Here is a 13,080-nt window from a genome sequence, read left to right as displayed (position 1 = left end):
TGTGTGTGTGTGTGTGTGTGTTTGTGTGGGTGTGTGTGTGTGTGGGTTTGTGTGGGTGTGTGTGTCTGAGAGAGAGAGAGAAGCCATTTGGTGTGTTTTGTGGGGGAAGATGAACCGCTGTGACCTCAGCATTGCTCCGTTTGAGTGTTAACCACTCTCTGCAGAGTTCCCATGATGCTCCACACACACGTTTCTGTGTGTGTGTGTGTGTGTGTGTGTGCGTGCGTGAGTGTGTGCGTGCGTGCGTGCGTGTGTGTGTGTGAGCGACATTTGCTGCGGTGGAAATTCTGAGAGCATTTTGGTGGTTGGCTTTGTGGTGGAAGCCCCATGTTTCTGTTCCTGTCCTTCTATCGTTGTGAGGACCATAGGGTCAAACCTGTGATATGAGGACACGTCTGCTCCTTTCTGTCCCTCACTGTCCAGTGAAAACCTCGGATCTCCAGGTACGTAAGGGTCCGTTTACATGGCAACAGTTATTGCACAAAACGTACAACTTTTTTGTTGCTGTTTTGCTTTTTTTTTCACACAGCAATGGTGTTTTTTGGGGTCTGAAAATGCAAACTTTTGAAACCGTGGTCCAGAGTGAAACCTTTTGAGAACCCCGTCTGTCACCATGTAAAATGGCGATGATCCTGTGAGAGCAGTGACGTCACAACCGCTCTTGGCGTGTGCGTGTGTTGTTCCTCTATAGTGTGTCATTACAAATTTACACCGCCAACTACTGGCATGTGTGCAGACTACAGTGTTTTTGTTGTTTTTGCAGGTCTGTGTACACGAGGACCGTTTTCACAATGTCGTCATATGAGGACAGATTTTTTTTTTTTTAAATACAAAGAGAATACTTTTTCTGTGATGTTTTTCTTTTTGTTCTGTTAAAATGTTTCGGCATTTTTCTTTAAAAAAATGTGGATTATTTTTAAAAGATGGCCATTTTCTTGTCTCACAAAATATTTCTGGATTTTTTTCCTTTTTTTTTTATCTTGGCTAATAAATAGCAGTTTTCCCCTTTATTTTCATTTATTTATTTTTTGGCTGATTCTTTTTTTTTTTTTTTTAAACAACAAACTTTTGGTGATTTTTATTTCTTTCAAAAAAGTTCCTCCAAAATATTTTGCAGAGTTTTCTTCTTTTCTTCCAAAAAGTTTTAGCAATCTTTTGTGACTTTTTTTATTCCAAAAATTTTTGGTTATTTCCAAAAAAGAAATGGAATGAAAATTTTTTTTGTCTAAAAAATATTTTTTATTTTAACAAATTTTACACACAAAATTTTTAATTTTTAAATTGGTAAAAAAAAACAACTTGAAATTTGGAAAATGTAATTTTGCTGATTTTGTTTCTGCTTTCAGTCTCTCTGTCTCTCTCTCTCTCTCTCTTTATGTCTCTGTCTCTCTCTCATTCACACAATTTAAGTATATATCATGACGTCACGTGGTCCTCCTCCTCCCTCCGTGCCCAAAAATCCCAGCAGGAGGAAAAAGTCTCCAGAGAGGACAGAGGGAGGACAGACAGGAGCAGAGGACTGAAACGGGACAGAGCTCAGACAGTTTTGACCTTCTTCTTCTTCGGTGGTTTCCTCGGCTCCGGTGTGTCGCCGTCATGCTGGACACGCTCACCTTCCTCCTGGAGAAGCTCTTCCTCCTCGCGCACATCAAGCTGTCCAGCCTGCTGCCGCCTCTGCTGCGCGCGGACCCGCCGCTCACGAGGCGCTGCGAGCGGGACGACGCCGCCGCTCCGCTGCGGTTCCAGCGGGGAGACCTGCTGGAGGTGCCCCGGACCCTCTTCACCCACTTCGGCATCTACCTGGGCGACAACCGCGTGGCGCACCTGATCCCGGACATCCTGCCGGCGCTGACCGCGGACAGCCGGCAGATTCAGGAGATGGTGACCAACACGCGCCTGCTGCTCGGGGTGCTCTCCAAGCGCGCCAGCATCCGCGTGGACTCGGTGGAGGACTTCGCGTACGGAGCCGGGATCCTGCTGAACGCCATGGACCGGGCGGTGCGCCGCAGCCCGCTGTCCGGGGAGGAGGTGGCCCGGCGGGCGGAGCGGCGGGTCGGCTCCGTGTGCTACAGCCTGCTGTGGAACAACTGCGAGCACTTCGTCACCGACTGCCGCTACGGCGCCGCGCAGAGCCTGCAGACCGACCAGGTGAGCACCGGCACCGGAGCCGCCTTTTACGCACGCGTTTTTACGCGCGGGGTTGCAGGCGGAGGCTTTGATGTTGCTTTGCACGCGGAGGTGAAATTGATGCGATTGTTTTTCGTTTTTTCTGTTTTTCGCGCTGATGCGCTTTCAGCTTTTTGACAGCAGCTTGTTTTGGCGCAGAGCGCGGCGCGATTCACGGAGCAGACTGCTGCCGCTCTGCTCGGAGACGCTCTCATTTCATGTCTCTTTGTGGTCGTTTTGTGTCTCTGTGCCTCTTTTTTCGTGTGTCTTTTGTGTCTCTTTGTTGTCTCTTTGTCTGTGTGGTTGTGTGTGGGTGTGTGCATGTCTTTTTGTATTTGTTTGGGTTTTTTGACATAGTTTTGTGTCTCTTTGTAGTTGTTTTACATCTTTTTGGAGTCATTACACATCCTTTTGTGATCATTTTGCATGTTGTGTGCATCTTTCTTTGTAGTAATTTGGATTTCTTTCAGGTAATTTTGTGTCTTTTTGTCATTTTGTGTCTCTTTGTAGTTGTTTTGTGTCTCTTTGCGGTTCTTTCACTTCTCTTTTTTGAGTCACTTCCTGGTTGCTATGTGTTGATTTGAAATCTTTAATTTTGCCCTGACTGATCTATCCACGTGCTTCGGGTCTAAAAATGTGTAAAAACATTGTAATATGAGGGATGTTTTTAGGGAGGACAGACAGGTTAAAACTGATTGCATTGATTGTGCAAATAGAAATAAAATCTTGCAAGAAAACTTGACATCAAATAATAAAGTTATTATAATAAATAATAATGAGCTAAATAATGTCTGTGCAGGAACAGAAGCAACAAAAGTCTCGTCTTTAAAAATCTACTTTTCTACAAAACAGATAGCCTAAAATGAGTCTAACAGTCTCCACAGATGTTTCCATTAGCAGCTCTAATCACTTTTTCAGATTTGGATTTTAAATTTTGGGGTCAAACAGATTCAAAACAAAGCGGAGACTCCTCCACCTCGGCTGTGAGGTGTGAGTGTTTCCTCATGTGAGACTGCTTCTTAAACGAGAGGAAAATCTGGGTCGCGGCTCGGAAAACTCCCGAGAACAAGAGCTGCATTCAGCCTCAGCAGCAGAGTGATGATGATGATGATGATGAAGGACGTTTCACAAACCCAGAGGCTCGTTTAAAATCTCTAAACTGCTCCCAGGATCTTTCCACAACCTCAAAGACTTTTCAGACTATCCAGGAAAATATTTTCTGTCAGATGTTTCAGAAAAAAAACTTTAACTTTCCCCGAGTCACTGCCTCTTTGATTTGACCTGACGGATCACACAAGTGGTTTAAATCCTTTTTATCGTTCAGAAGATGCAAAAAAATGCAAACCCAAACGATCGGAGGAAAAAAAAACCCATCTGAATAAATCACAGCTGCTTTGTTTTGTAGCATTAAGGCTAACCTGTGCTTCCTGTGGCTGCTTCACAATAAAAGCCTCCCGGTGTTTGTCCGGTTCTTTTAATTTGAAGCAGCAGGATGTGTATTTTAGGACGTTTCCAGGATATTAGGACATTGCTAGGTTTAAAGGACGTTTCAAGGATTTGAGGACTTTTCATTATTTTGAGAACATTTCCCGGATTTTAAGAAGTTTTTAGGAATTTAGGACTTTTTTGTGGTTTTTGTGATTATAGGACATTAGTATGATTCTAGGACATTTCTATTATTTAATGGCATCTCAGATTTTAGGATGTTTCTATGATTTTATCACATATCTAGCATTTGGGGACATTTCTTGTATTTTAGCACATTTATGAGAATTTAGGATGTTTCTCTGATTTTAGGACATTTTTAGGACCTATGTTAGGCCAATTATTGGCTTTTAGGGCATTTTTTAGACTTTAGGACATTTGTAGTATTTTAGGACATCAGTGTCTCTGCTGTGTCCTCTGTCGGGGGTGTGGGGGATCCTCCTCTGGCTCTATGTTGATGCTGTTTTATGTCTCTGACACTTTATGGAAACTAAAAGGACAAAAACTATTCACAGAGTCAATCACTTTATTTTTGTTGTCTGAAAACGGTTGGGGGCCACACAGCGCTCTCTCAGGGGGCCAGATTTGGTCTGTAAGCTGCTCCGTCTCTCTTTCAGCTTCAGGTCCGTTGCCTGAAAATCAGTGAAGACCCCTGAATTAAAGAATAAAGAAACCCTCTCTTTTATATCGACTGTGATATGATGATGTTTTAAAAGCAGAAAATGTCAAACCACCATCATGTTCAGTTTTTGGACACTTCTTTTCGTTTTTAAGTGTTAAAGATGGGCTGGATGTGAGTGGGCGTGGCCTGTTTGTCCATTCAGACTCTCCGTCCTGCAGCAGAGAGAGTTTCCCTGATCGAGTTTCACTTCCTGTAATTGCTAACCTAAACATCCGACCTGCCTGCAGTCTGTCAGTCTGCTCCTCACAGGTTCATTAGAGGGGGGCCAACAGGAGCTCCTGCAGGGGCCTCAGGGGGCCCCACAGTAAAATAAACAACAGGTCGATTGTATTCTTGATTCTTTTACGACAAGTTTGACCTACTTATTCGTGGGACCTCTGGAAAAAAAGCGTTTTCTCTGGTTCTTTGCAACAGTTCCTGCAGGACCAGATTTAGTCAAATCATATTTTTGCCACATTTTTTCGGCATGTTGTTGTGGGAAGATGAAAATCTGTTTTTTTGCAGCTGACTTTGACAGAGCTGGATTTCAAACCAGCTTTATACCATAGTAACGTAGCTAAATGACACATTTTAGGTCAAACCAGCAAATTCAGCTGGCTTTTTCGCCGTTGATCAACATATGAATTGTACAAATGTATTTTGTATTTTGTATGATTAGAGTGTGTAATGACTATTATATCCACTGGCTGACAGTGTTGCAAAATGATATTCGTCTCTGAAAGCTTAGAAAAATCAGGAGTTGATTGCTGGAAAGTTGCTCTTTTTCTCTGGACTTTAAATAAATGAAAGTCAAGAAAAATCTGAATTCATATTCTCGACCCACTTAAAATGATATTTTTGTTAAACAGCACAAACACGTGACAGAACGAAGCAGCCTTATTTATTTATGCATTTTGTTAATATAATGTACAGTCTGTGATGTTTTTATGTGAAGATAATGCTACTTTGGTGACATTAATGCCCGATACGTCTTAATTTGTGCTAGAATTACCTTGACTAGGCATGTCAGCCGGCTAATTGAGTTGCATATCCGCTGCCTGAGCAGGTCATCTGAAATAAAACATAAATAAACTGTGAAGGTGCTAAATGTGGAGTCAGGGATACAATTTGTCCCCCCATTTTTATTTGCAGATGTATTTCTCAGTGCGTCTGTTATAGGGTTAAATATGACTTTGAATATTAACATTATTTCCTCTTCTTCCAGTTCTGTGAGTGGCTGAAGTCTCTGATCCGGGACCAGCGTAACGTCCTCCTGACGGCGCTCCTGGGACTCCTGTCAATGGCGTGTTTGGGAATATCCTCCAGCACCGTCCTGCCGACCCTCCTCGTCCCCTTCACCCTGTGGATGGCGAGCTAGAAGCTCCTGGACAGAGTCCGAGTCTCACCGCTGGTTCAGTACCGCCATCATGAAACGCTCACGTACAGGACGGAGTCGTCTGCAAAGAAGTTGACTTTCGTGCTACTTTTTATTGCTAATAACAAAATGAGGACTGAACCGAAGTGATGCATTTTATATTTTCTGTTTGTTTAGCGAGAGCAGAAGAAGAAGAAGGTAGTTAAAATAAGCAACAAATCAAAAAAGTTATTTAAATGGACAAAAACATCAATTAGTGCTGCCCACACTAACTTTAAACTGGCGTTAAAAAGACCAAAGATCATTTTAAAATGACTGTGTCGTACTGAAGCTGCAGGTTTTATTTTGAAAGAGTGATCCAGTAAATAACCTTTTTTTGTCTCTGAGTAGGAATTAAACAAGAGTCACCAGATTGAGAAGCAGAAGATTTACCGACTGGCCGATGCCACAAAATATGAAATAAACAGAGTAGACATTTAAACTGAATGCACTGATCGTACTGTCGCGCCGTGAAGCTCGTCTGTAAATATCTGTAAATAACTTTTATCGACCTGATTGTTCTCCAGCAGTCACAAAATTTTTGTACAGAATTTATTTTTTAAGAAACTGTAACACTTTGTTTTCTATGTAAATAAAGAAGAAATATGTGATTTTGAAGATGTTTCTGGTGATGTCTTTTTGGTTTTTTTCTTTTTGTTTACCAATATTTGAGTTTTGCATTGAAACACTTCATTTGCTCCATAATTTATCTGTAAATGAATCAATTAATTTAACAAAACTTAACATCTATTTTTACAACAATTATAAGCTTGTTTGTGTTAAAAAGTGACATCTGCTTTAAATTAAATGCAATGTGTTTGTCTTTGTTTTACAAACACAAGGTTTTTCATTACTTTTAATACAAAATATTTAGAGGCAATATTGAAAAAAGTCTTTGATTCAGATGCCAGAAGCTTGTGTTTCAATGATTATGACATTTTAAAAAAAGTTTACCACGAAATAACCATTTACAACATCTTTTTATTTTTAGCCATAAAAGTCAAAATAAATCCAAAAATACATTTTTTACAAAACAGATTATAATGAAATAAATGGTTTCATTTAACTGTATCACTTTCTGAAATGTATCTTTTTTTCATATCTTCAGAATTCATAATTATAGATAGATGATAATTGTCATTATCATTGGGGTTTACTTTGTAAATTGCAGCTCTATACAAAACTTTATGCGTATAATCATTATGGTGATATCTCATATGATGTAATTACGTGTGTTACTGACAGATTCGGGTCATTTTCAGAAGTCTTACTCATGGAAACAGTCAGTGAGTCCTTCAGAGATCTGTGGACTTTGTTTCCCTCTGCAGGCGGACTGTGGGAACAACAACAACACAAACACACGTGGAGTCCAGACTGATCACATTCACACTCGCAGAGCTGTGAACTGCCAGGAACAGCTTCAAAAACTAAATTAACAAGGTCAGACAACAAAAAGCTACCAAATTCTCTTTTTGCATGATAAAACTAATAATTGATAAATAATTGATAAACATAATTTGAAATATGTAAATATGACAGAAGTACATTTTTCCCCAGGCTTTAAAAAAATATTTGGCTAAATCAACTTATTTCTTTCTCTTTCTCTCAAAGTTACTTGTTGCCTTTTTTTTGATGATTTTTTAACTAATTGCACTCATTTGCTCAGGGTTCAAAGGTTTAAATATTTTGATACGTGTCCACAAGTGATGTCGCTCCAGGTTTTAAGGGGTTAATGTAGGTAAATTTGAACCTCCCAGATGTTTTATCTCGACTTGGAGGCTTCAGGGTTGAAACTGGTCTCTGATTGGCTCCAAACGAGGCTATTTGTCACAAAAGCTGCAGGCGCGTCCAATGACGCTCAAACATCACAGTGAGGGAAGAAGAAAACCGAAATATTGAAGTTTCAGGTGTAGTGAGTGTTTACGTCATCAGCATCAAGTTTGTGAAACACGGCGTTCGTGGCGTCACGGTCCAGGTATTAATCCAGATTGTTCTCAGCGGTGAGTTTCCCTGTGCTGCTGCTGTGTGGAAACACTCGCTGTGAGCAGTGAATTGAGAAATGCTCACACTAACGGTGCTTAATTACAATAATCCGGATGGTCGGCCCGCTGCCTTTTGTTCTGAGGTTTATGTGAATGATTCAGTGAAATTCTGAGTCCAGAGAGCTGCAAGAAATCTGAGCGATTTGACTCCAAATAAAGAGTCAAATGAGACAATCAGACCATCAATAATCAATAATAACATACATTAAAATTAAAAACTGCTTTTTCTCAGCCTCAGTGTGCAAGAATTCACCTCCAGCTAATGCTCCTGTTCACCAGGTGTGTGTGAGTTAACCCTTTAAAACCTGAGCAAATTGACTTGATTTCTTTTAAAAACATGCAAAGATGGCAATGAGCAATGAAAGAAGAAACAAACCAAAAATGAGCAAGATTTTTTTATATAAGTTACCTGAAAATTAGAAAAAAGAAAAAAATAGTTAGAAAAAAAGTTTTAAAAAAAAGGAAATTACCTGTGAAAAGTTCACAAAAAATGAGCAATGACAGAAGAAATGATCCCAAATAAGCAAGAAAAGTGAAGAGAACAAGAATATTACTAGAACAAATAGATCTAAAAAAAACCCTTAAAAATCTTGATAATTGTGTAAAATAATTTCAAATATAAAAAACATTTCCAGAAAAATTAAATAAAATAAATGTAATTTTAAAAAAGAAACAGAAAGCAGAAAAAAGCTAAAAATGTTGTAACATAATTTTAAATATTTAAATATAAGTATATTTCCCCCCAGGCATAAAAAAAAACATTAAATCTACTTATTTCTGTCAATTTGTGGAACAGTTGCTCATTCCTCTCTCATGTTTTTGAAAGAAACGTCACCAATTTGCTTCAGGTTTAAAGGTTTACTTACTTATTAAAGGTGCCTGAAAGCGATGTTGCTTCAGGTTTCAAGAGTTTAATCTTCACTTTGATGAATGCTTATTTTGGCTATATTTGTTGGCGAAATGTCAAAAATGTTGACCCTGGACTCTGTAGCATTTCCTAATCCCCTCTCCTCCCCTCCCACCCTGAGAATAAAACCACCGATGAGAGGACGGCTCCTCTCTCCCTCTTCTTCTCTTCCTGTCGCCATGTTCCCGCTGCAGCTGCTCGCTCTGCTCTTCATCTCCACGCCGAGACCCGAGCCCGGAGACAAGAGGAAGAGGAGGGACGAGGAGACGAAGTACGATCTGACCTTCAGGAGGGGGGACCTGCTGGAGGTTCCCAGGACTCTGTTCACTCACTTTGGGATTTACCTGGGCGGCGGCAGGTGAGGCGGACGCTTCGCTCACACTGATAACACAATCATTTATCATTTTTATGTGCAAACTGAGGAGAGATTTCACTCGTTATTGTCACCGAGAGGGACATTTTACATTCATTTTGCTTTGTCTTTTTTTGTCCTCATCTTTCATCACTTATTGGTCTTTTCTTTTTCTTCACCTTTCTACATGACTATGTCTCCTACGTTATTTCCTTCCTCCTGTTATCGTCTCTTTCTTTTCTTTTCTTTTCTTTTCTTTTCTTTTCTTTTCTTTTCTGTCCCTCCAGAGTCGCCCACTTCATCCCAGACATCATGCCCGTCATCTCCAGTGACCAGATTCAAATCAAACAGATGGTCACCAACACCAGACTCATACTGGGAGTACTGGCCAAGGTACCGAGCTTCAATTCAACCTGGACTGTCCAACGTTCACAGACGTCAGCAAAAAGAATCAACTTTTTTTGGCGGCACTAAAGAGCATTAAGCGACTTTTTAAACTCATATTTTCTCCTTTGTGGGCTAAGTGACTAAGCGTTTTTAGGGACGAGATCTTCATCTTTTGGGGTATTTTCCTGTTTTCAAACTGTGTGAAGGACACAAAGGAAAGTATGAGAGAAATACATGAGGACAGAAAAATCCCAAAGAAAAGAAGAGATTTTTTTAAAATCAAGATGTAAGACATAGATATGAAATGCTGCTGGATCTTATCTCTTTTTTTAATTTAAATTTTGGTGAAAATGTTGAAATATTTCCTCATTTTTTACAGTATTTAGACGGGTAGATTGAGGTGTAAATGTGCTGTCTGCTGTCCTCAGTGTGGCAGTGTGAGGGTGGACTCGGTGGAGGACTTCGCCTACGGATCTGAGATATTCATCAACACGATTGACAAGGTGAATCCAAACAGTGAACTTGAGTAAATGTACTTTCTACATTCCAGCTCACAGTAGTTCCAGTGGTAACAGTAATAGTAGTCGTGATAAAGTAGAGTGATCCACTTACCTGTCCTCTCCTGCGTCCAGGTGTGCAGCCGGCCGGCGCTGCAGGGGGAGGAGGTGGCCAGGAGGGCGGAGAAGCTGCAGGGCCACGTGGACTACAGCCTGCTGTGGTATAACTGCGAACACTACGTCATGTACTGTCGATACGGCACCGTCCTGAGCTACCAGACGTTTCAGGTGACCCTCGACAAACAGACATGAGCCAGATTCAGACTAATCAAAGCTCAGTCACCACAAAAATGTCGGCATTGTACTGCAAACCACAGATACGTTACTTTTGTAGATCTCATATGTGCGATAAAAATGTTTCTACAGTCATGAAGGAGAGACGGCCGCCAAACTGCAGACCGATGTTTAACCAACAAAAACAATACTGGTTGTTTTCTAGAGCTCAAGAGGTTTTCAGAAGCTGGCTCTCTGTGATGTCTTTTAATTTCTTCTCTCCTATGTCCTTTCCCGTGTCATTCCTCACCCCTATGTCAGTCCCTTCGCTTTCATCTCTCTTACATTATCTCACTTACTTTCTTCTTCTTCTTCTCATGGCTTTTACTTTAATCTCTCCTGACTTATTTTCTGTACTTTCATCTCTCCTATATTATTTCTTTTACTTTCCTCTCTCGTGTCGTTTCCTTTACCATCTTCTCGACCTTGTTATTTCATTTGCTGTCTTCTCTCCTTTGTCATGCCCTTTGCTTTAATCTCTCCTATATTATCTCATTTACTTCCATCTCTCCTGATTCATTTCCTTTACTTTCTACTCTCCTATGTCATGACTTTCATTGTCATTTCCTTTCTATTTTATCCCCTTCCTTTCTTCTCTTCTCTCCTATGTCCTTTCCCTCTTTTTCTTCTCCTGTCATTTACTTTCTTCTGTGTCACTTCTTTTCCTTTCTTATCACCTAAAGCATTTGCTATCTCCTATGTCCTTCTCTTTCTTCTCTCCTTTGTCATTTCCTTTCCTTTCTTCACTCACATGTCCTTCTCTTTCCTCACCTTACTTTCTTTCCTTCTATTCTGCCTCCTCTTCTCTCCAATGTAAATCTTTAGGATGAAATGAAGCTAAATCTGGTTGAACGATAGTTTTATTTAAAGCTTCAGGGTGACAAAAACATGAACTCCTAAGACAAACTTAGCATTGGAGATATTTTTGACCCAAAAATATCCAAACCCAGGCTTCCCAAACATCGTTAAGAACTGTACTGTATATATAAATACTGTACAGATCTCCTGTTTTATTTTCTCCTGTTGCACAGTTTCTGGTGGTTTCCACACACTGGTTCCAGCAGCGGCTGACCTTTAGCTGTGAGCTGTTTATTTCGTGCTGCAGATTAATGCTGATCACAGATCAGACCAGCCCCCCCCCTCTTTATTTGGGCTAAGCCTTCGTGTTGCAGCAACAGTCGAGTTCAGTGAAAGGTTTATTGTTTCTGTGGTTTGGGTCTCGGCTGCACGACGGTTGTGTCGGTGCAGCGTCTGATTGCACATGAGATTAAAAGTGCGGCAGGATGTAACTGTGACAGAAGAGACTGAGGGACAGAACGATGAAGAGGAGGGACAGGACAGAGGAAGACTACAGGAGACAAGAGGTGGACAGTGTCACTGCTCCATCTAGTGGATGATTACTGATAATGTTCAGTCAGTGTGGAGAGATTTATAATACATCTTAGAATAAAAACAAACAGACAAAAAAATAAATTATTATTATTATTATTATTATTATTATTATTATTATATTATTAATCTCCATCTCCATTAATCTTCAACCTTCATTTTATTTTATTTCATTTTACTTTTTTTATTTGATCATTTCATTTTACTTTATTCTGTAATAATTTTTTGTTTTTTGTTTTGTTTTTCTTATTGGTTTTTCCTTTTCATTTTACGGTACACCATATTTGCTGCCAAGACTATTTTATTTATATGTAATAAGTGATAATTGAAAATCCCAATAACAAAATTGTTTTTTTTAAGAATAAGAATAAGAATAAGAATAATACCTTTCTCTGTATAGTAAAAATAATGTACGCATATCTCTCACATCCTCTCCTCTTCTTCTCTTCTCTTCATCAGTTCTGTAAAACGGTGAGGAAGCTGTTGCTGAGTCGGCGTGTTGCCAAGGCGACGGCGGTGATAGGTGTGTGTCTGCTGCTGTACCTGGAGGCTGTGACCGCCTGCTCCGCCATGCTGGCTGTCCTGCTGCCCTTCCTCATCTGGATGGCTGCGTAAAATGAAACTGACGTAAAACTCTGTTATCATGAGGATGTGTCTCGTTTGCATGCTGGAAATTTTAACTGCAGCACATGAGAAGAACTTGTAAAAAGGAATGAGTCCAATAAAGATTGTATTTTTGAAATTATGGTATATGCTCTGCTCCCATAAAGAATATTTTAAAAAAAAATCTAATTTATAGTTTCTTTTAATTCAATATATATATGTATATTTTCATTTTATTACATTTGAATTACTTTTTGTATTTCTTGTTTAATATTTTAATATATTTTACTTTGTTTAATATTTTATGGCTATATTTAATTTGACTTATTTTTATTTAACTTAATTTTATTTTAAATCCTATTTCATTTCGGTTTATTTTTCAGCATTTTGCTTTATTTCAATTCATTAATTTTTTATTTGATTAAATTTCATCTCATTTTAATTTAATCTAACGTTTTGACTGTTTCTATCATTAAAGAAAATCACAAATAAAAATATGGTAATGTATGAGAACATTTTTTTTTTATTATTAATTTATTTTTAGTTTTATTCCAAAATATTCTTTATTCGTATTTTAAAATATATTTATTCATATAGTTTTTTTCTATTTTGTGTTTACTGGTTTATTTATTATTTATTGAATTAAACTTTCAATGATAAAAAGTTTTTTTTTGAAACTTTTTGATTTTTAAAAATAAAAATGTTTTTTTTTTTAAATTTTTTTTTTTATTTTATTTTATTTTATTTTATTTTATTTTATTTTTTTATTTTATTTTATTTTATTTTATTTTATTTTATTGTATTGTATTGTATTTTATTTATTGTATTGTATTTTATTTTATGT

The 13,080-nt window shown here is 38.7% G+C and overlaps 2 protein-coding genes across 2 annotated transcripts; both read left to right on the top strand.

The window, feature by feature from the left end:
* Window positions 1-404: 404 nt before the first annotated feature.
* lratb.1 (lecithin retinol acyltransferase b, tandem duplicate 1) lies at window positions 405-6,344 on the top strand. Its single transcript, XM_042512442.1, has 3 exons — window positions 405-443; window positions 1,466-2,148; window positions 5,538-6,344. The coding sequence occupies exons 2-3, from the start codon at window positions 1,597-1,599 to the stop codon at window positions 5,688-5,690; spliced, it is 705 nt and encodes a 234-aa protein (XP_042368376.1). The 5' UTR covers window positions 405-443; window positions 1,466-1,596; the 3' UTR covers window positions 5,691-6,344.
* A 2,510-nt stretch (window positions 6,345-8,854) lies between these two features.
* Window positions 8,855-12,248, top strand: lratb.2 (lecithin retinol acyltransferase b, tandem duplicate 2). Its single transcript, XM_042512797.1, has 5 exons — window positions 8,855-9,033; window positions 9,315-9,420; window positions 9,843-9,917; window positions 10,047-10,199; window positions 12,093-12,248. Exons 1-5 carry the CDS (start codon window positions 8,855-8,857, stop codon window positions 12,246-12,248), a joined length of 669 nt encoding a protein of 222 aa, XP_042368731.1.
* Window positions 12,249-13,080: the final 832 nt, after the last annotated feature.

Source organism: Plectropomus leopardus, chromosome 23 (assembly GCF_008729295.1).
Source record: "Plectropomus leopardus isolate mb chromosome 23, YSFRI_Pleo_2.0, whole genome shotgun sequence".
NCBI lineage: Eukaryota > Metazoa > Chordata > Actinopteri > Perciformes > Serranidae > Plectropomus > Plectropomus leopardus.
This window is presented reverse-complemented; position numbering and strand designations above follow the sequence as displayed.